General features: G+C 45.1%; 1 protein-coding gene across 1 annotated transcript in view; it reads right to left on the bottom strand.

The window, feature by feature from the left end:
* The window catches only part of PCSK5 (proprotein convertase subtilisin/kexin type 5), a gene marked incomplete at both ends in the record, with an annotated part of 434,445 nt that overhangs the window by 25,830 nt on the left and 386,766 nt on the right, over positions 1–21,849 (bottom strand). Inside the window, 6 exons of the mRNA XM_080709117.1 lie at positions 566–761; positions 2,951–3,034; positions 7,041–7,121; positions 13,208–13,408; positions 14,781–14,917; positions 18,744–18,786. Of these exons, the coding sequence (XP_080565243.1) occupies positions 566–761; positions 2,951–3,034; positions 7,041–7,121; positions 13,208–13,408; positions 14,781–14,917; positions 18,744–18,786 (742 nt within the window). The remainder of the gene's footprint in view (positions 1–565; positions 762–2,950; positions 3,035–7,040; positions 7,122–13,207; positions 13,409–14,780; positions 14,918–18,743; positions 18,787–21,849) is intronic.

Raw genomic sequence — 21,849 nt, 5'->3', positions numbered from 1 at the left:
AAAGGCTGGGAGTATAAACATGCGCCACCACGCCTGACTTCCTTTAAAATTTAGAAGTTCATATCATACCCTTACTTTTGTGATGGAAGAAAAAAAGCCAACATACTTGATCATGATTGAAGGTAGAAAAAGAGCACAGTCATGCACCGCAGGCCCCTGTTTTGGCCAACGCCAGACCTCATGTATGACGACTACACCCTGCAGTCTGCACGGGTAGTGGGCTCTACCATCTGTGTACATACCATGCATGACGTTGCCAGCGATGAAGCTGCCTCACATGGCATCTCTCAGAACATATCCCTGTTGTTGTGCAACACATGATCCCTGACTGTGTTTTGACAAAAGGGAAAATAGCGCACAGAATAGTCACGGGGAGACGTGGACATCTGGGTTCAAGTCACTTTCAGCTGCTGCGGCCAACAGAGACTGGGCAGTCCCCACAGGGACGGCCATGCGGGTGCGTGGGCTAGCCGAGGAGGAGGAGGGCTCTTGGTGAAGAGGGAGAAGTGCTCCCCAGGATCATGGAGCGTGAACGCAAGCTGGAAGGCGGCGGCGGGACACTTACTCGGGGCAGCTGGAGTGGCACCTGCCTTCGAGGAGGAGGAGAGGGTGGTCCGGCTGAGGCTGGCACTTCACACACCGATCGGCCCCGGAGCAAGCGGCGCAGTCCCGCGGACAGTCCTCGCAGCTGCCACTCTCGACCGAGGGCCACGTGCCTTGCGGGCAGGAGAGGACGCAGGTCTGCGCAGACAGGTAAGCTCCTAGGAATCCCGGGGGAGGGCAGAAAAGGTCACCGAGTCTGTCCTCAGGGCGCACAGCTGGGCCAGAGAACTGATACCCACGTGGCATTTGTAAACCTTCCCAAGGCCCACGTATGTGGGCCACTTGTCTCTCATTTACTAACCTACTTATTAGTGATGCTAAGCCCCCCAGGATGAGTGAGTGGGGCCAGGGCTTCCTGCGGATTGAGCCCAGAGGCTTTTATCTCTAAGCTACACCCTAGACTAGAATTTTTTTTTTTTTTTTTTTTAATGCCGAGGCTGGTCTTAAACCTGTAATCCTTCTGTCTGTCTTCCAAGGACCATGATTACAGGTGAGTGACACCATGCTTGGCGAGTTAACTTTTTAGGTAGAAAGTTGACCCAGGAAGCTTTTGTCATGCTTATTTATTTTACTCTGAGAGTAGATATTGGTCACTACAGGGCTCCCTCTGCCCAGCTGGCTCAGCTCAGTGCGGTGGGGTCTCTTCTGCCTCCCCAACCCATCTCCTGAGGACTATAACACAGTAGCCACTCTCCCAACAAACCTCCCCCTTTAATGGATGACACATCTATTTATTTATGTTAAATTTAAAAAGATACTATTAAAGAGCCGGGCGTGGTGGCCCACGCTTGTAATCCCCGTGCTTGGGAGGCTGAGACAGGAGGATCGCACAGGTTTGAAACCAGCCTCAGCTACTGAGTGAGGCTCTCAGCAACTTAGTGAGATCCTGTTTCCAAATAAAATAGGTCTGGGAGCATAGCCCGGAGGTAGAAAGCCTCTGGGTTCCACCCCCAGTACCACCAAAAAAAAAAAAAAAAAAAAAAAAAAAAAAAGATATTATTAAAGACACTATTATTTATTTATTTATTTATTTATTATTGCAGTACTGGGACTGAATCCAGGGGCATTCTTCCTCTGAACTACACCCCCAGCCCTGTTTTTTAATTATTTATTTTGAAATAGGGTCTCATTGAGTTTTGGAGGGTGTAAGTAGCTGAGGTCGATGGTGAACCGAGATCCTCCTGTCTCAGTCTCCCAAGTACTAAAATTATAAGCACGTACCACCACACCCGGTGTAAGACACAAGTTTGTTTTTTTTTTTTTTTTGTGTGTGTGTGTGTGTCTGTGGTACTGTGGATAGAACCCAGGGGCCTTCCACCCCCAGGCTATACTCCAGACCTATTTTTTTTTTCTTTTTTTGGTGGTACTGGGGATGGAACCCAGGGGCTTTCTACCTCCGGGCTATACTCCCAGACCTATTTTATATTTTATTTGGAAACAGGATCTCACTAAGTTGCTGAGAGCCTCACTAAGTAGCTGAGGCTGGCTTCCAACCTGAGCGATCCTCCTGTCTCAGCCTCCCAAGTACTGGGATTACAAACATGCGCCACCATGCCTGATGACACCAGATTTTAAATTACCCTAAACTTCAAAATTCCAAGGAAATTGTTTCAGTTTGGGGGTGTAGCCTTTTATACCTTATATAGTTATAATCTTGGCACTCTTTTTGTAGTACTGGGGATCATACAAGGTTTCGCTAAGTTGCTGAGGTTGTCCTCTAACCTGTGATCCTCCTGTCTCAGCCTCCAAAGTACTGAGATTACAGAGGTGTACCACCACGCCCAGCTAGTTCCCTCTTTTAGATATTAGAACATTCATTTTAAAAGAGGGAGGGAGCCAGGCATGGTGGCTCACGCTTGTAACCCCAACATTTGGGAGGCTGAGATAGAAAGATCTGGGTTTGCGGACAGCCTCAGCTACTTAGTGAGGCTCTTTGCAACTCAGTGAGACCCTGTTTCAAAATAAAGAATAAAAATAGGGTTGGGGGTGTAGCTCGGAGGTAGAGTGCCCCTGGGTTCCATCGCCAATACCATCAAAAAAAAAAAAAAAAAAAAAAGGAGGGAACCTGTAAAATAGCAAGTACCCATGGACATGAGTAGATTCTGTGATTAGTTGACCAATCATTTCATGGTGCTTTTGGGTGAAGAAACATTTTATTTTTTCCTTAGAAAGCTGGTTTTTATTGTTGGCCAGTGTTTGGGCCCCATTTGTCTCCATGGTAGCTATTGTTACGGGATCAAGGGAAGGGACCAGATCAAAGTCCCGCAACCTCCATACACAAAGATGCCAGCATGAGGGGTGACGGTGAACTGGCACGGCCACCGCCACTGGTCACACCCACACTAACCTTTTGGACAGGAAGTGCACAGCGCTGCAGATCCATTGCAGGTTTTACAAGAAGAATGACACGGCTGATGTGTTCCCAAAACATCTGTATGGAAAAGAAACAAGTCAGGCTTCTCCTCTGAGCAGGTGCATAATATTACACTTGGAAGAGCCCTCATGGGTAATCTCTGCTCCCGCTCCAAATAGGATCCCTTTGATTTTAAATTAACTAATTGTTGGCACCTGGCCACTGGCATAGTGGACATTTTATCCATTTTTTTTCTCTTACTTTTTCGTTGGCTGCTGACTAGCAAAGCTTTCTTTGAAACTTGCAGTGACGGAGAACGTAGCATCTTAAACACTGGGAAGTGAGGGTGTTTGAACTAACACTGACTTCTCTCATGGGTTAAGAATGTGTGGGTGAGTCCTGTGTGTCTGTGTGTAAGCACTCAAATGAGCCTATGAGTCCAAGGTGAGGGTCTTAGACGGCCTTCTCTTCTTCACTCCGTGGTGTTCACTGAGAATTCATTGCGTCTCCAGTGGAAAAACCCATTTTCTTTTTGGTTGGCTGGTTTATTTTTTGTTCTCTGAAATCCAGACTCCATTCCCGGCCAGAGTTGGGGTCTTTGTGTTCTTTAGTGCAGGAACTGTGGAATGCAATTGAAACTGATCTCTTTTTAAATTTGTCCTCAAGTTTATTAATCATCCAAATAGTCAACCAGCCCCGAGTCTTCTGGCTGGTCAGGTATTCAGCAGGTCGACCCAGGTAAATGCACCATCAACGTTGCAAGCATTCCAAGGGTCCTCTCCCATCCCTCCCACAGCATTCCATGGGAAGGCTTTTGCAGAAAGGCATCTCCAGATGGGACAATCTCAAAGACACTGGCATCACTCAGGAATAGGCCCGACTCACACAGTGGAGGATCAGAGAAAGAAGCGCTAGCTCAGAACAGGAGATCGGGCCTATCCTGACCTCAGTCAAGTGCTGGCATCTTACCTCTTCCTGCTGTCCTTTCTTAGCCTGCCTGCCTGCCTTCCTCCCCATTCTCAGTTCCCTCCCTGTCTTCTTGGGTACAAAGGGCTCTCTGGGCACACCTGCCTTTAGATCCCAGCTGTGAGGCTTGCAGTAGGGTAACCATGGACACTGAAATTAAACTCTCAGAGTCCTACTTCCCATGTCTCTAAAATGAGAGAAAGTAGTTCCTCCCGGATAGGACTGTTGCAAAAATGAAACGAGACAGTGTGTGTGAAGAGCTTAACACGGTGGCTTGCAGCGTAGCCCCGCCAGCCCTGTCTCCCGCTTCCCTTCCCCCTGTACCATCCATGGGTGGTACAGAAGGCCTGGCTTGGCTTCTACGATGACACTGTTAAGAGTCGGCTATACCTTGCTGTAGGGACACCAGGGTCAAATAAACATACAGGTAGATCTAGATTCATAAGTAGAGATAGATATCCATAGATATAGATGAAGATATATACATGTACATAGATTTATGGATAGAGATATAGATACTAGATAATTATACATAGATAGGTATATGGAGATAGATAGAGATCCATAGAGATAGATGGAGATGGAGATATGTGTGTGTGTGTGTGTGTGTGTGTGTGTGTGTGTGTGTAGATGGACAGACATGGAGATGGAGATGATACCTAGAGACAGAAATATAGGTACATAGAAATATAAATACATAGAGATGTAGAGATAGCTATAACTATAGCTGGCTATATAGCTGCAGGTATACATTACGAATACATACATAATACATATACAATACATATAAACATACGCCTATAAATATATGTCAATGATTGCTTGGACTGCCATGGTGAGTGGCAGGTTTTTTCTAAGGCTGGAGAGAAAACTTGCCCTGGTTTTCTAATATATAATTAAGGCTAATGACTAACTAACGTGCTCCCCCAACCAGGGAGCCTGCTAAGAACTCGATTCTGCAGAGTCACATTTACCATGGGATTATCACATGCCTCTCAACATGATTGATTCTGTCCCTGAGGGTGTGTGTGTGTGTGTGTGTGTGTGTGTGTGTGTGTGTGTGTGTTACTGTGGATTGAACTCAGGGGTGTTCTACCTCTGAGATACACCCCTGGCCCTTTTTATTTACCTAGGTTGATGATGGCATCAAAAAGTTGTGGTCATTCTATTTTAGCCTCCCAAGTACTGGGTTTACAGGTATCCACACCTGGCTCCTGAAGGTCTTTTTCACCTGCCAATATCACTTGAACCACGAGAGAAGGTAGCAGGAAGAGGCCAGCCAAGATGCTCACTGAGTGGCCAAGACACATGGTGTCAGAGCAATCAATGCTCATCGAATGGCGGGCACCTGGAGAACCTTCAATGATGGGCCCAGGCCACAGGCTCTTTCCTCTGATGCTATTTTTATGCGCAAATGTATCTACATAGATAGGTTTTTAATTAACTTTTCATGTTTGTCTAAAATTGAGTGTATGCCTACACATGCATTTGTATTTATAATTACATACCTCTCACATACTGGCAATTTGATATCTCAGGGCATGCACTTGGATAGAAACCTGCAGTGTTCCTATGTGTCCACCAGAGGGCGCTCTGAACAAGCAGTTCACAGCGATTAGGCAGAAAATCATCCCTGGTTAGAGTTCTTGATCAGGAAGGTTCAGCAGTTTTGCTCTTGACCACGATTTCCCTGCTAATCCCAGAAATTCTAGAATGGACAGGATGAAATTAAAGTAAAGAGAAGGAAAGGAAGGAAAGAAAGAAGGAAAAGAATTCTCTTTGGCCAAGAAAGTATAGTGCCCATCCTTCAGAAGTAACTAAACCATATAATGACAGGGTTTCTTTTATTTTTTTTAATTAAATAACTAATAGTCACATAGTTCAAGAGAGAGGAGGAATATTCTGTAAAATCTTTCCTCCAGTTCCTATTTATTTATTTATTTTGTGATACTGGGGATTGAACTCAGGGGCATTCTATCTCCGAGCTACACCCCCAGCCCTGTTTTTAATTCTGAGGCTGCCTATAAACCTGTGATTTTCCTGTCTCGTCCTCCCAAATACTGGGATTATAACGTGTTCTACCATGCACAACTCCCAGACTGATTTAAATTTTTTTCTTTTAAATTTGGAAACAGTCTTTCCAAGTTGCTGAGAGCCCTGCTAAGTTGCTGAGGCTGGCTTTGAATCTGTGATCCTCCTGTGTCAGCCTCCCAAGTACTGGAATTACAGGTGTGTGTCACAATCCTTGGCTTTCTCCATCTTTTCAGATGTGAGCTGTCTCTATTCCCACTTTCTGTCACCTTGCCTCTCTTTGCTTAAACTTAACATATGCCAGAGAGCATCCTTTGCCAGTCCACACAGAACCTCCTCATTCTTCCTGGCAGCTTGATAGTATTCCACCGTATGGATGCACTGTACTTCATTTCTCTAGTTGACTGGTTTATTCCAGTGTTTGCTGTTTCAAATAATCTTGCAAGAACCGGGAAGGCAAAAGATGCTTCTGTAGCCTTATAAAGATCTGTAGTGGTAGAGGCTTGCTATTTACTTGACTTTATTTTTTGCGGTACTGGAGATTCAGCCTAGGACATCCTAACTCCGAGCTACACCCTCAGTCTTATTTTTTATTCTTTATTTTAAAACAGGGTCTCACTAAGTTGTGAAGAGTCTCACTAAGTAGCTGAGGCTGGCTGTAAACTTGTGATCCTCCCGTCTTAGCCTCCCAAGTACTGGGATTACAAGTGTGCACCACCACGTTTGGCTTTATTTGACTTAAAACAATTTTTTTTTCCCTGTGGTTCTGGGGATTGAACCCAGGTCCTGTGCAAGCTAGGCAAATACTCTACCACCCAGCCACAGCCCAGCCCCAAGAGGCTCTTTCTGATATTCCTTCTCAGAAATTAACTGCTTAGCCCATCAGGAATGTCCTATGTGTTATAGAAATCTGCGCCACTGAGTTTCCTTGGGTTTCCCCCAAGGGTACACTGCACTGGGTTCCTGGCCCTTGTCTCGCCGCTCCCCCGAAGACTGGAGCATCCCCACCGCCCCAGGCTTGCGGGCTGGCTTCTGCACAGCAGAGGCTGTCTTGGGTGGTGCTGTCTCCTCCCTGTTTCCCTGTTACCTCTTTGGATTCGAATTTTCCACCTTCGTTGTTCTTGTAGCCAGCTCTTCACCAAAGATGGGTTTGCAGTGCGAACAGCTTCTTTTTTTTTTATCGAAAAAGATAAAGTATTTTTTTTAATGCAAAAAGAATAAAGAAGAGGATACACTTCACCCTATACCCCCCCCCACTCAGAAGTATCTGCCATGTACGCTCCACCACATAGATTTCCCATCTTAATGTGGAATAGGTGAGCATAAATATATATGCAGGTAGATGGTGTCATTATTTATACCTTTTGTATAAAGAATACTGATCCTGTACGTTGCATCAACATTATATGTTTTACAGGTGTTTTCTCTTGTCATTAAAATTCTTTATAAACATTATTTGTAATGGTTTTAGTATTTATCTGCACAACATATAATTCATTTTTGGTTACATTTTTGGATTGACCCCGCATTGTTTGCTGTCACTGTAAATAGCTGTTGTCAATATCTTTGTGTGGCTGACGTCGTTGGCTAAGTCAGGACTCTGCCTGCTTTAGAGACATCCTCACTGATCACTATTTGCTGCCTTCTTTGTGGGACCATTTTCCCCAGACCTGTGTTATTCCTTAGATCCTCAAATTGCTTTCTTTTATGAGCCAAGGGATGTTGCTTTGAAAATGAGTCACTGTTGCAAGGGTGCGGGAATAGTCTAGCTTTTAAAGTGTCATGTTATATTCTGGAAGATTTATGTGTATCCTCTCGTTTCATCCTTAAAATAACTTCATAGGAAGTGGTTTCATGCTTTCATTTTGTAGAAGAGGAAACCGAGGCTCTGAGAGGATGAGTGACTTGCTCAGGGGCACACTGCCAGTAAGTAACTGAGCCAGGATTTGAATTTAGGTCCACCTAACCTGAAGCATTCGCCATCTCCCACTTGGGTTCTGGGGCTTCACGCATGCTAGAAAGTGCTCTACCACTGAACTAGCCCCACCCCTAGGTCGCCTGACGCTAAAACCCACTTCCACTCGAGATGTTTTCCAGTAATTAACTTGGACTTTAAAGCAGTTAAGAGAGGCAAAGCAATGGTATGCTAGTAAAACAGCTCTCTAGAAAACAATGAACTCAATGTGCGGTGTCACCAATGTCTGTGGTAGAAATATTCCCACCATTGCTGATTTCAAGTTGTGTACGGCTTAACCACGCTTACAAAATTCCTGTGTGCTTAACAATCAGCGCAAGCCGATACAAGTGGCTCCTTCCTACCACAGGGCCAAATGTTTACTTAAGTATCAGCAACATGTGTTTTCTGAACTCTGGTTGGATTGCTAAAAATGATGTTCTATTTCTTTTCTTTTCTTTCTTTTTTTTTTTTTTTGGTATTGGGGGTTGAACTCAGGGGCATTCTACCTCCAACCTATGCCCCCAGCCTGATTTTATTTTTTTATTTGGAAACAGAGTCTCAGTAGGTTGCTGAGAGCCTGGCTAAGTTGGTGAGGCTGGCTTTGAACCTGTGATCTTCCTGTCTCAGCCCCCCAAGTACTGGGATTACAAGTGTGCATCACCAGGCCCGGCTATGATGTCCTATATTCTAAGTTAAGTGACAAAAATGTATACATAGATGTATAAAGTCCTTCTAAAAGTAAGATTTCTAATGAATCTTTAAAGTTTTAAAATCCAGTTACTACAAACACAACACATTGCTCTACAGTTGAGGTTGGTTTCTTTTCCCTGACATGTGTGAGTGGCTTTCTGTATTTGTGATTGACTCTGAGATTCCAGTATTTCCTCAAGCTTAGGAATTAACATCAAAAGACTGGCTAGTGATAAATTGTTAGGATGTGGTCAAAGATAAAAAGGTAATTCACCATGTCAGTGCTTTGTAGGTTAGATTCTCTTTGGAATATGTAATTAGAGCTGCTACAACATGGTTTTAATCAGTGATGGAAGTAGGTGGGTAGAAGAATTTTTAGAAGTTCCTCCTGGAACTTTCCAACACTATCAGAGATGGGACAATACTTAAGAACATCCAAATGCTTTAACTGTAACAGAGGAAACTCTTTCCATTCCTTGCAATGGCTAAAGGAAATCAGCTGAAGCCACCATCTTCTTTCAAAGCCCATGGCCTGCTGCACCTGGACATCTCTACCAGCTGGCACAGCATGAAGCAACTCATGGCTGGCTTCATTCCTGCCATTTAAGACCAATGAACACTATTTTAGTGGCCAGGACAGAGAATTTGGGATGATTTATAAATCTGTACAGTGACTTTTTTTTTCTTTTTTGGTACTGGGGATTGAACTCAAGAGCATTCTACCTCCAAGTCATATCCTGGCCATATTTGTTCTGAAACAGGGTCTTGCTACATTGCCAAGAGTCTCGCTAAGTTGCTGAGACCATCCTTAAACCTGCGATCCTCCTGTCTCAGCTTTCCAAGTACTAGGATTACAGGCATGTGCCACCACACCCCACACAGTAACTTTATGGTGGCTGGAGGAGAGCTGAGCAGCCATCTCTGGGGAGTCCTTGGTTTTGGCTGGAGAATTTGTGAGGTATTGTCTGATGGGTGGGGAATCTCCATCCTTGGACCAGGGTCTGAGCTCTTTACACTCTGTTTTAGTGCTTGACAAAAATGATGGCAGTCATCACTGCTCCTCTTATTTCAGTTGTCTGTAGTATTACACAAGGAGATCTGGAACGGTGGCTGGCTTTTGGTTACGTGCTGACCTGTGCTCACAGGGTGGGCTGTGACCTTTGGCTGTGAACCTGATCTGCTGTGTCCACTGGGGAGCAGTGCGGGTGAAGGAGTGGACTGAAGCCTGTGCCATCTGCCTCCTCCTACCTGAATCTGAACCTACGCTTAAATAAAAACCAAACCCAACAATAGTAAAACCCTTGCTAGTCCCACCTAGGCAGCTACAGTCTCTCATAAGTGCTTTGTAATTTGTCTGGACTTCCTCTAATTTGACCCAGAATGACTGCAATCTGCTTTCCATCATCAGAAAGGCGTGGCTAATTAGTGCTCGCTCTCTGGAACCCTCGACTCTCCTGTTACACTTTCAGGCAAAGAAGGCCAGAGAAAGATGTGGGCATTGGCTCAAGCCCTCCCAAGGCTTTATGGAAAGCGTTTCCCATTTTACCCATTCCAGCACTTAAGCTACGCCGCGGAAGCTGAGCTTTGCCTTACCTTGCTTAGTGAATAAATGTTTTGTATTTTGTTTTGTTAATGCTCTGCATGTCTCATTCCATAGATCATAGAAATGGAAAAGTGTGGCGATATCATTGACTTTATTGCTTTTGTCCAGCCATGAGAAGCATTCTCATCTGCTTTCCGAATCCCTTATTAGTGTGAAACCCCCGAATGGAATAAATCCTTCCTCTCTTAAAAAACACTACATTGCCGGGGCAGAAAAGCAGAGGGCTGGGTGTGGTGCTTCAACAAAGGGGAACAATCAAAGTTCGATTTTTTTTGCTTGCAAAATGCGTAGTCCAGTTGAAGAGCCGTGTAATCATTTGGGGGAATCAAGTCTGCTCTGACTCTTGGCTCCAAGGACCCTTTCATCATCTGGATGCCAGATAAAATACAGATGTTCTTAGCGAGAAACACAGCACCAGGCCATTTCCTTCTTGGCTCGCACAGCCTCTGAAATGCCTGAATGCCAGACAGACTCGTTTTCAGCATTTTGGTTCAGCTAGAATTCACGGAAGATATCCCAATCTGTATCGAATAACTTTCTTGCTAGCTCTGTCTCTGAAACAGGCCCCATGAGTTCCCTGGCCTGTGGCTGCCGGCTTTGGGATGGTCTCCAATTGCTGTTCCTTTAAGTGGCACTGGCGAAACTGTCAGGGGGGGCAGCAGCCATGGACATCACCCTCTGACACAGCACAAGATCCCCTCCTGCCCTGGATCTGCCACTCTCTCTTCAAAAAGAAGCGTCCAGTGTGGCCTCCTCCGGCTGCTGTCTCTGCACTGAGATGACCTCCCTGCCCCCAAATCGAACGGAGAGCACCTCTGGTTTTCACCGCAATGAATGTAAGTCAGATGTTTCCAGCAGGAAGAGGATTTAAAAAAAAAAAAAAATGTAACCACCTTGGACATGAGAGGTCTCTGAGTGCTTGTAATTACCTTGTGAGAAAGCTTATAAACGAGGCTCCATTGAAGGAGGCCAATTCTACAGAGTCAGGGGAGAATGGATACCTGGAAGTCTACTACTACAGCTCAAGCCCCCACATTCTTCTTCCTTCCTCCCCTCTTAGAAGACTCCTGCTGTCCCCAAATGCAAATGGCGAGGGCAAGTGTTTTCATTTGGAAGAGGGTCTCAATAAATTGCTAAGGCTGGCCTCAAACCTGCAGTCCTCCTGTCTCAGCCTTCCAAATATTAGGATTACAGGCATGTACCACTGTGCTGGGCTGGGAAGGCAAGTTTTAAGAGGCAAGCTTGGACGATGACAATTTTTTTCCTGTTTTTTTCTTTTGTTTTGTTTATTTGATTGGTTTACTTTGGGTCTGAGCTGGGGTCTCACTGCGTTGCCCAGGCTGGCCTCTCACTCCTGGGCTCAAATGCTTCAGCCTCCCGAGTAGCTGGGCACAGGTGCAGGCTGCCCTGTTTAGCTGAATGATGGCAAGTTCTATTTCTGCCAGGAGGTGAACATGTTTTTCCAATACATTAGGTCTAACTGAAAAAGCCCACCCAATGGGTGAAGGTAGCAAGAAAAAGAGATGCATACAAGTGATAGAAGCCACTCGAAAGCCAGGTGTGGTGCCGCTCGCTTGCAATCCCCATACTTGGGAGGCTTAGACAAGGGGATCACTGGCTCCAGAACAGCCTCAGTAACTAGTGAGATTCTCATCAACCTAATGAGACTATTAAAAATAAAAATAGAGCTGGGCGTGGTGGCGCACGCTTGTAATCCCAGCATTCAGGAGGCTGAGACAGGAAGATCGCAGTTCCTGGACAGCCTTAGCTACTTAGTGAGGCCCTCCGCAACTTACTGAAACCCTGTTTCAAAATAAAGAATAAAGCTGGGCCTGGTGGCCCACGCTTGTAATCCCCGCGCTTGGGAGGCAGAGACAGGAGGATCGCGGGCGCGAACTGGCTTAGGAGACCCTGTTTCCAAAATTTAAAAATGTAAAAATAGGTCGGGGAGTGTAGCCCAGAGGTAGAAGGGCTTCCAGGAACCCCAGTACCACCAAAAAAAAAAAAAAAAGAATAAAAAATAGGGTAGGGGTGTAGCTTGGTGGTCAAATGCCTCTGGGTTCAATCCCTAGTACTGCTACAAAATGAAAGAAAGGAAGAAAGAAAGAGAAAGAAAGAAAGAACTCTGAACTTTATTTATTTATTTATTATTTTTAATGGGCCTGGGGATCAAACCCAGGTCCTTGTACATGCTAGGCAAGCACTCTACCACTGAGCCACAAACCCAATTTTTTTGTTCCATTTATTCCTTTTTTTTTTTTTTTTTGCAGGTCTGGGGATGGAACCCAGGGGCATTCGACCTCCGAGCTACACCCCCTGCCCTATTTTTTATTCTTTATTTTGAAACCAGGTCTCACTGAGTTGCAGAGGGCCTCACTAAGTAGCTGAGGCTGTCTGCGAACCCCGATCCTCTGGTCTCAGCCTCTTGAATGCTGGGATTACAAGCTTGCGCCACCACGCCCGGCTTGTTCTATTTATTCTAATAAAATAAATGGAACAAAAAATGTTTCTTTTGTATTGAGAATTTAACCCAGAAGCGTTCTACCTCTGAGCCACACACCCAAGCCTTTTTCTAATTTTGTTTTCAGACAAGATCTGCTAAATTCCCCAGGCTGGGCTTTCCAGTCTCCGTTCTCAGGTTCCCGAGCAGCTGGGATTACAGGGGTGTGGCACCACACCCGGCTCTATTTTGAAATTTTTTGAGAGCAAGGTGGTTGGGCCTTTTCTGTATGTGACTCTAGGCGCCCCTTTCCCCAGGTAGAAACTGAAGGCCCGACGCACCATGAATCGCCCTTTGGGCGCCCCCTGCCGGCCACACCCAGCCACAGTTTCCTACCCCCCTCACTGCAAGAGGGGCTTTGGGGAAGCCGCTCAGACTCCACAATTGATCCAAACTCATTTCTCTGCCCAACCTTCCTCCCCTGGATAACTCAGAAATGAGGGTTAAAGAGTGGGGAGACGGAGCAGGCGGCGAGGCCGCGATCTCTCCTGGGGAGGCACTTACCGTTCCAGAACTTGCCCTGCGCCGGAGTCCCGGCGGGCCGGACGCAGGCGCCCAGGCGCAGCTGCAGACCCTCCCCGCAGCGGCTGCACTGGTCCGAGCCCGGACCCCAGCAGGCTTCACAGGACGGGTGGCAGGGCTCGCATTCTCCTCTGTCTTCGTCGCCATAGAAGCCAAGGCCACACTGCCGCACACAGCCGCCACCTTCGGGAGAAAACAGGGAGGACACTTAACTTGAAGGGGGCGCCCTGGACGGCCTGTGGGCGGCCCAAGGTCTAAAGAGTGGAATGGAGTCTCAAGAGCATTTTTGTTGCATTTGTTTTTAAAGAAACTAAGATGGCGTTAGCATTTTCAATCAAGGAATAAATTCTAATAAATTCAACTCTTTAAATTCTCTTTCAATTGATAAACTGGCGGTCACAGTAGGTTGAAGTGGCTCACGCCTGTAGTCTCCGTACTTGGGAGGCTGAGACAGGAGGATCAAAAGTTTGAGGAGGGCTTCAGCAACATAGAGAAATCCTGTTTAAAAGCAAAACAAAAAAATGAAATAGAGTTAGGGGTGTGGATTGGCGGTAGAGTGCCTCTGGGTTGAACCCTCAGCATTACCAAAAATAAATAAAATAAAGCAAAAAAGCTAGGGTTGTAGCTCAGAGGTAGAATGCCCCTGGGTTCTATCCCCAGTTCCAAATAAATAAAATAAGATGAATTGGTCGTCCTCTTAAAGGATAAGGAGCTTTGAAAACATCTTAATACTTTCTAGGTCTTGAAAAACTACAAATTAAATGAATCTATGGAGATAACCAGTGAAGATATTTAAGGACTGTGCCTCACTCTCTGTGCAGCATTCAAGAACACTAGAAGACACACAGTATGTTTCTTCCCCAACTATCCATTGCCATCAAAGTCAATGAGTTGAAAGAAATCTATCCTAAGAGACCTTGTTCAACTCTTGCAGTGCATGGGGATTTACAACATGATCAGGTCTCAAGAAAGAGGTCATGGTTCTGGAGAGTCCAGGGGACCTTAATTCCAAAACATTTCTTTTCAGGTCTCCCTCATCCACCTCTTTCCTGCCCAACTCACTCTTATTCCCATTAGCCTGGAGATATTTGAGAGTAATTAGCGAAATAACAACTATGCTTTAGCAATATACGCAGAAGGACGGAGTTCTGGCTAATACTCCTCTTCTTTCTTTCTTTCTTTCTTTCTTTCTTTCTTTCTTTCTTTCTTTCTTTCTTTTTCTTTCCTCTTTCTTTCATGCTAGGGATTGAACCCAGGGGCATTCTACCTCTCAGTTATACCCCAGACCTGTTTTACTTTTTATTTTGAAACAAGATCTTCCTAAATTGCTAAGGCTGGCCTTGAACCTGTGATCCTCCTATCTCAGCCTCCAAGCCATTGGGATTACAGGTGTAGGTCACCATGCTGGGCTATTTTCAAACCAAATTAAAATTCCTTCTAGAACCAGAGGTGCCTGCTCATGAGGACTCTGAAGCCCCGCGCAGGAGCGCGGTTGTTGTGCCTGGTGGGGCTGCAGGGCCGCGTTCTCCTTTGTGGGATGCGCTCTCCGGCTCACCCAGGAGAAGGAAGTCCTCTTCACACCAGTAGCACTCATTCTGGTCACAGCTGCCACAGCCAGGGCCGCAGGCTCTGCACTCCCGCTCCTCCATGTAGGTCTTCTCAGGGCAGGTTTGATAGCAACGGTGTTCAAACCTAGGGGATAGATGCAGATTCTTCCATGAGAGGTACTGAAGTCTTTCTCTCAACCACCATAATCTAATCTCATGCAGAATTGTTTTTTGAATTTTTACTTATTTATAAACTTATTTGAGCCTCCCCCAGTTCCCGCCTTCTCGTGCTCAGCAGTGATGGGCTTTGATAAGTTGGTGTGTGTCCATTATGTCCATTGCAGTGTCCCCTCTTCAAGTCTTCCTCCCCCTCCTGCCTCCTTCACTCCTGGGCTTCACCTCCTTGGTCTGGAGTCCCCCCGCTGGCCCAGTTTCTCCCTAGCTTCCACATATGAGGGAGGACATCTGACCTTTTACTTTTTATGACTGACGGATTTCACTAAGCATAATATTCTCCAGTTCCATCCATTTTCCTGCAAATGACATCATTTTGCTCTTTTGTTTGTAGTCCTGAGGATTGAACCCAGGGCCATTCTAGCTTCCAACTACACCTCCAGCTCTATTTTTATTCTTTATTTTAAAACAGGTTCTCTGCCGGGCGTGGTGGCGCACGCTTGTAATCCCCGCGCTTGGGAGGCAGAGACAGGAGGATCGCGCAGGTTCGAAGCCAGCCGCGCGCGCTGGCTTAGGAGACCCTGTTTCCAAAATAAAATGTAAAAATAGGTCTGGGAGTGTAGCCCGGAGGTAGAAGGGCTTCCAGGAACCCCTGTGCCACCAAAATAAATAAATAAATAAATAAATAAATAAATAAATAAATAAATAAATCAGGTTCTCACTAAGCTGCGAAGGGCCTCACTAAGTAGCTGAGGCTGGCCAGGAACCTGTGATCCTCCTGTTTCAGCCTCCCAAGTACTGGGATTACAAGCGTGTGCCACCATGCTCAGCTTAATTTTGGTTTTTTTAATGGCTGAATAGAATTCAATTCTGTGTATATCCATTAATTTTGTAATCCATTCATCTGTTAGTGGACATCTCGGCTGGTTCTATAGTTTGGCAATTATGAACTGTCATGCAGCGTTCTTAACAGAAGTAGATAATTGAATTTCAAGGGAGGAAACTATTTCTTGGTCTTTCGTGCCCCATCCAACCAAATCATTTGGCACCTCCTTCTCAGGGCATCTGGGAGGGGGCTGGACAGAAGGAAAGGGTACAGATATTTATGTACAGACTGCTCATTATGTGTCATTTGAAGCTCATTTGAATCTCTGCACAAATCTATCACTTATTTTTAATTTTTAGAAGTTCAACGCCAGGTGCTCTAAGTCTACTTAAAGGTAGAGTCAGGATTTTAACCAAAGACCATGTGAACAGAGAGCTTTGTAGGCCAGCAGTTGGCACTTAAAAAGGCCTGAGGCAGCTGGGCCCGTGGCGCACACCTGTGATGCTGGTACTTGAAGCTAAGACAGGGGATTGCAGGTTCAGGGCCAGTCTCAGAAACTTAGCTAGACCCTGTTCAAAATAATAAAAAAAAATAATGCTCCTGAGTTCAATCTCCAGTACTAAAACAAAACAAAATGCCCGAGCCTGCTCAATGTTGGGATCAAGTAGCTTACCAGGATGCCTACAATGGGATTATTATTAATAACAGCAAAGTGCTTTAGCCTACAGATACATTTATATGCACATGCATACATATGTAAACATATGTATACACATATGTATATATATATTAATTTCCATACGTTATTATTCTTATAATACGTAAAATGTTATCATTAGACACCACTGAATTTCAGGCTTATTTGAAGGAAGGGTAGTAGAAGTTGACTTTTGCCTTTTGATGAATTTCAAAGCATCAGTGAGCTATCAGGAGAGACGTTTGCGTTTCCTCCTTAACAACTTCTATTGTACAGCATTCCATTAGCTTTACTCAAAGGCACTAACGATTCTGAAAGGTAAGTGTGCGTTCTTGGAGCAGATCGCTCACGTGTGACCCTAATAATACTGGAGCATGTTATTTCCGTGTATCTTTCTCCAGGGTTTAATGAGACGTGCTCATTAGTGAGCCAGCGAGGCTGACAGGGCTGGCTCCAGGGTTCAGACGCTCTCTGGAGATGGAGAAGGCAGGTGCAGGTAAGAGAGCTTACTCAGGTGTCAACATGAAGCAGCGGTCAGGGTAGAGTTAGATGAGGGTGTGCAGAGCTGTAAGAGGGACAGAGGAGAATTCCTCGCCCACCTCTGCGTGCGCACTGTTTTTTGAGTCTAAGCTCTCCTTCCCCAGTTATTCAAGGAGCGTTTTGTGTCCTATACCATGTGACCTCACCAAGGAATACTTGCATTTGTACCACTCATTTCTGCTTGGGGATCTTGTGGCAGGCCATATGCTGCGTAAATGTCGCCTGCGAACATGCTGACAAATTACTTTCTGCTCATTAAATGTCATCTGGTCTACCTTATAATAACCAAACCTGGGGGCTTTCTGCACTCCTCCCTTCCTGTTTAAATGGAATGATAATTTTAATCAGTGGGTCAGGAGTGCACGGACATAGAGATAGTGTAATGGATAACAGTCCTTCTGGAGAAGCTGGATTAAAACCACAAGACTAAGGTCAGGATGAGCCTTCCTACTCCAAAAATCTGAAATGTGAAATCTTCTTAAACTCGGAACTCTTTGAGCACTGACATGATACCACTGGTGAAAACTTCCACACCAGAAAATTCTGTTTAATGCACAAAATTATTAAAAACATTGTATCAAAATACCTTCAGGCTATGTGTATAAGGTGTATAGGAAGCATAATGAATACGTGTTCAGATTTGACATCTCATTATGTAAATGCAAATATTCCCAAATCTGCAAAATAATCTGAATCAGATACCCTTCTGGTCTGAAGCCTTTTCGTTAAGGGCTACTCAGCCAGCACCAGTGGGACTGACTCACCCCTCATACTGTGTTTTAGTTGTTGGACTTGCCGTTCCCTCTCCTCCCATCACCGATCTTTGTGCCTTTCACAGTATCCCTACCTGCTACCATATTCAGAGTTTCTGGAACTTGATGCAGGGGGAGGTGATGTGGGGACAGGAGGAAGTGACCGACAGGAGCAGAGATGACCTAGAGGACCCGCCACTTGCGTGGTGCAGCATGAGGGCAAGCGGCACCTCCCTGAGCACCCCTTTTCTCTCCTAGAGCTAAACACTGGCCCCTGACAAGCTGGATGAATAACGAGGAGAGGAAATGGACACAAGCGTGTGTATGTCCAGCCTTCCTCCTGCCGGGCCTTCTTTCCATTCATCGCTCTCCTTTTCTTGTTTATTTTTAAATTTTCTTTCAGGATTGGCAAGAGTGTAAACTGAAGGAGACTAGACTAGGAAAGGAGGTGACATTGAAACATGCCATCTTGACTTTGTAGATCTTTATTGCAGGAGGTCAGGTTGACGGTCGTCTGTGTCACTCCTCAACCTAGTGGTCTGTGCCTCTCTTTCCCCATGGAAGTTAAGAGCTAGCACAGCACCTGGCTTCCCCTGGAGCGTCTGAGTCCAGTTAGGGACAAGGTCTCCATGCAGGCATTTGGAAATAGTTCACTTGGTGCCGGGTACACTATTAAGGTCTGTCCATAAACAGCGAGGTTGGAGTCTTGGTAACCCATGGGAGGATTCCTGGACACCAAGGTCAGACTGGACAGCTTCCAGGTTCAAGAAAGAGAACGCCTCCTTTGGAGGCAAGAAAACAGCTGGGCTCTCATTGTTAAATCCAAGAGCTGCTCATTAATAGCCCACAGGACAAAGTTGCTCCAGGCTGCAGGGGCCTCTCTGCTTTAATCACTGGATTTAGGATTAAGTCAGTAATGCTTAAGCTGCAGAAAAGTTAGTGTCACAAAAAAAAAAAAAAGAAGAAATAAAGCCAGACTTACATGTAATACCCTGCAGCGCACGAGGTACAGGTTCCTGGATCATCTGGAAAAACATTATAATAATGAAAAATTAAAATCACTGGGAGTTTTGTTAGTTGGAAAAATGGATTTTGGAAATGTTGTAGCTTGAGACAAATATTCTTCTGGGATAGTTTATAAAATGTATTGTCCAGGAATGATATTTGAACAGATTGTACCATTTTTAATTAGTAACAAGAAGTACAGTAGGATTTATCTCTATCAAAGATAATAAGAGTTCACATAAATACTTGGCTCCTATGTTCAAGAAGGAATAAACCCAAACTACTGGGTTTTCAAATTATATCAACCACCATCTACATTAAGAACCACCTGGCCTGGGGGCTGGGGATGTGGCTCAGTGGTAGAGCACTTCCCTAGCATGTGTGAGGCCCTGAGTCTGATTCCCAGCAACATAAACACACACACACACACACACACACACACACACACACACACACACACACCCTCCTGACCTCTACTGAGGTAGAGGCATCAAGTGTGTTTATACACAAGTCTCCAAGCCTCTGACCTTGAGCTGTGGGTTTCCCATGCGTTTTCTCAAAAGCCTGCCAGTGGGAGGGGCTGTCATCTGGGAAGCTCCTTTGAAATCTGGACAGTTATTTTTCCAATACAAATACTCACTTCGTGTTCTGCACTCCACAGCCTTCTGAAAGAAACTGTCCTGTCCTCATTAAGTGTCATGACTCAGTGTGTCCCCATTAGAGAAGGGTTCCTTCCCACAGCTTTCAGGGGATGTAAGAGAGAAGGGATTCTGAGAGTCATCACCTCAGCTTGAACTGCCAACCCCAACCTTGCCCAAAAGATGCCACCCGCAGACCCAATTATCATGGAAATTCTATCACTTCCTCTGGCCTGGTCCTTGTAAATAACAGAGTTGCCTCTGGCAGGTTCTTCCTGCGACCTCACTACACCCCAGTCCTGTGCTTCCCTTTTAATAGAAGATGAAAAGCAACTGCTCCTTACGCCACTCCTCACGGTATCTGAAGGTTGTACATCACCTTTAACTTTATTTAAATTATATGAAATGATGTCTTTAGAACTCTGTGCATAGTGGTCCTTTCTGATCTGTTCTGGGCTCTACTCTGGTTTTCTCATAGCCTGCCTTCTGGGGGCAGAGACAGCTTCACCCCGTCTTTAGCCGTGCACTTGTCTTGGCTTCATCTAGGGGTTTGGCAAGACGACACTACCTGGCATTGCACCTCAGACGACTCATGCATCACACCAAAAGTTACAGTGGGAAGACTGCCAGAAGAGGCTTACGCAGGGATCCCGGAACCTTCTGGAAATAGTTTGGTATAGTAGAAAGGGCACTGCCCTGGGAATTGGGCCAGCTCATTTCTAGCTTAAAGTTTTAACCCAGTCTGAACTGTCTTATGAACTCATTTAAACTGTACTCTGCTTCCTGGGTTCTGATTTGTGCAGGTGTAAATGAGCTGATTGGACAAGATGGTTATTAAAACTTCCCAAAGTCCAAGATTCTGAAAGCGAATTGAGCAGGAGGCAGTAAACTCTGGCCGACTCTGGGGGCCAAAACCAGCTTTGGCCATTTATTTCCATATGACGTATGAATGCTTTATGCTGTACATCAGCACGAGTAGTTACAACAAAGACCAAAATATTTACTATTTTCAAATTCACAGACAAAAATGTGCCTATTTCTGACAATAGTACCATCAGCTCAGGATTCCATCATGCTCACTTTGTTAGGTAACACAGATGCCAATATGGCAGATGTAATGGATGGCCTCTGAGTTCCTCTTAGGGGAAAAACCATCTATATTTAGGAAAATAACTTGTTAAGCTACTTAGGGTAGCAATTTTGTTGTAAGGATTAAATGAGAGCCAAGAAAACCAAGGAGTCCAAAGTCCCTTCTGTAGGAAGCCATAATTTGCTCTGGGAGCAAGTGTGTGTGTGTGTGTGTGTGTGTGTGTGTGTAGTACTGGAGATTGAAACCAGGGATATTCTATCTCTGGGCTACACCCTCATCCCTATTTCATTTTTTATTTCAAAACAAGGACTAAGTTGTGGAAAACCTTACAAAATTGCTGAAGCTGGCCATGAACCTGTATTAGCCTCCTAACTACTCGGCTGACAAGTATGTGCCACTATTATTGGCTAGAAATGGTTTTTAATTTCTGAGTTCAGCAGAGTTTGTCATATAAGACAGTAACATGGACCAAAAATCCAGGTTAATTAAGTGGAAACAGAAATCTGAAGCTAGAGGTGCTCATGAGAAAGAAGAACTCCAAGGCATTCTTAGAAATCCTGTGGAGGGCTTTAGGCTTGCGCAGTCTATGGATTGGTGATCTGAACCCATTTTAAGGAGGTGCATAGGCCCCACTGGGCACCAGAGTTGCACTGGGCTAGTTCACTTCCCACTAAGACTCTATATTTTCATCCGCTTTCTTTCCAGTTCTACTAAATAACTTGCTACTTAGCTTGCACTGGGCAGCTTTCTTTTCTCTGCCTGTCCCTGATGGACATGTTTGACTCTTACGGATTTGCTAATTTGGCAAGGGACTGGGGAAGCTCTAATCCTGTTCTCTAATGTTCTGGTCATCCCTCCCTCTAGGAACTTAATGAGCTCGCTCTCTGCTCCTTTAAGCAGGTCACTGATGGAAATGTTAAATAGAACCAAGCCTCAGAAATGTACATCCCAATGTAATCTTGAGTTCAGGGACTTTTCCAGTCCAGTTGCACAGTGAATTTGGTACCTTAACTACAGTTTGCAACACATGAATAATGCATAGAATGGGAACTGTGTCTTAGAAGAGCTTACGAATGCCCATTAGTTTTTCTCATCATTACTAGTTGTTCTAAAGAATGAGAATTATTGTTCCCCAGATTTTTCCACCCCAGAAGATCTGCAAGCCAGACATAAGCTAAATGGATTTAGCTTGACCACTGAGAGGCAGCTGTTATGGGATTAAAAAAGAAGGTAACAGTCCCAAACCTAAAAGTTGATTCTAAGTCCTCTATGTCGACTTGGCATTCGGGTGGCAAGGAGGGGTGGTTCAGGAGAAAGATGAATTTTCCTGGCCTCTGGTGTCATTGTAGGAGTAG

This window comes from Muscardinus avellanarius (genome assembly GCF_963383645.1).
Source record: "Muscardinus avellanarius genome assembly, chromosome: 13".
Classification (NCBI taxonomy): domain Eukaryota; kingdom Metazoa; phylum Chordata; class Mammalia; order Rodentia; family Gliridae; genus Muscardinus; species Muscardinus avellanarius.
Note: the sequence above shows the minus strand (reverse complement) of the source record. Positions and strands in the feature narration are given on the sequence as shown.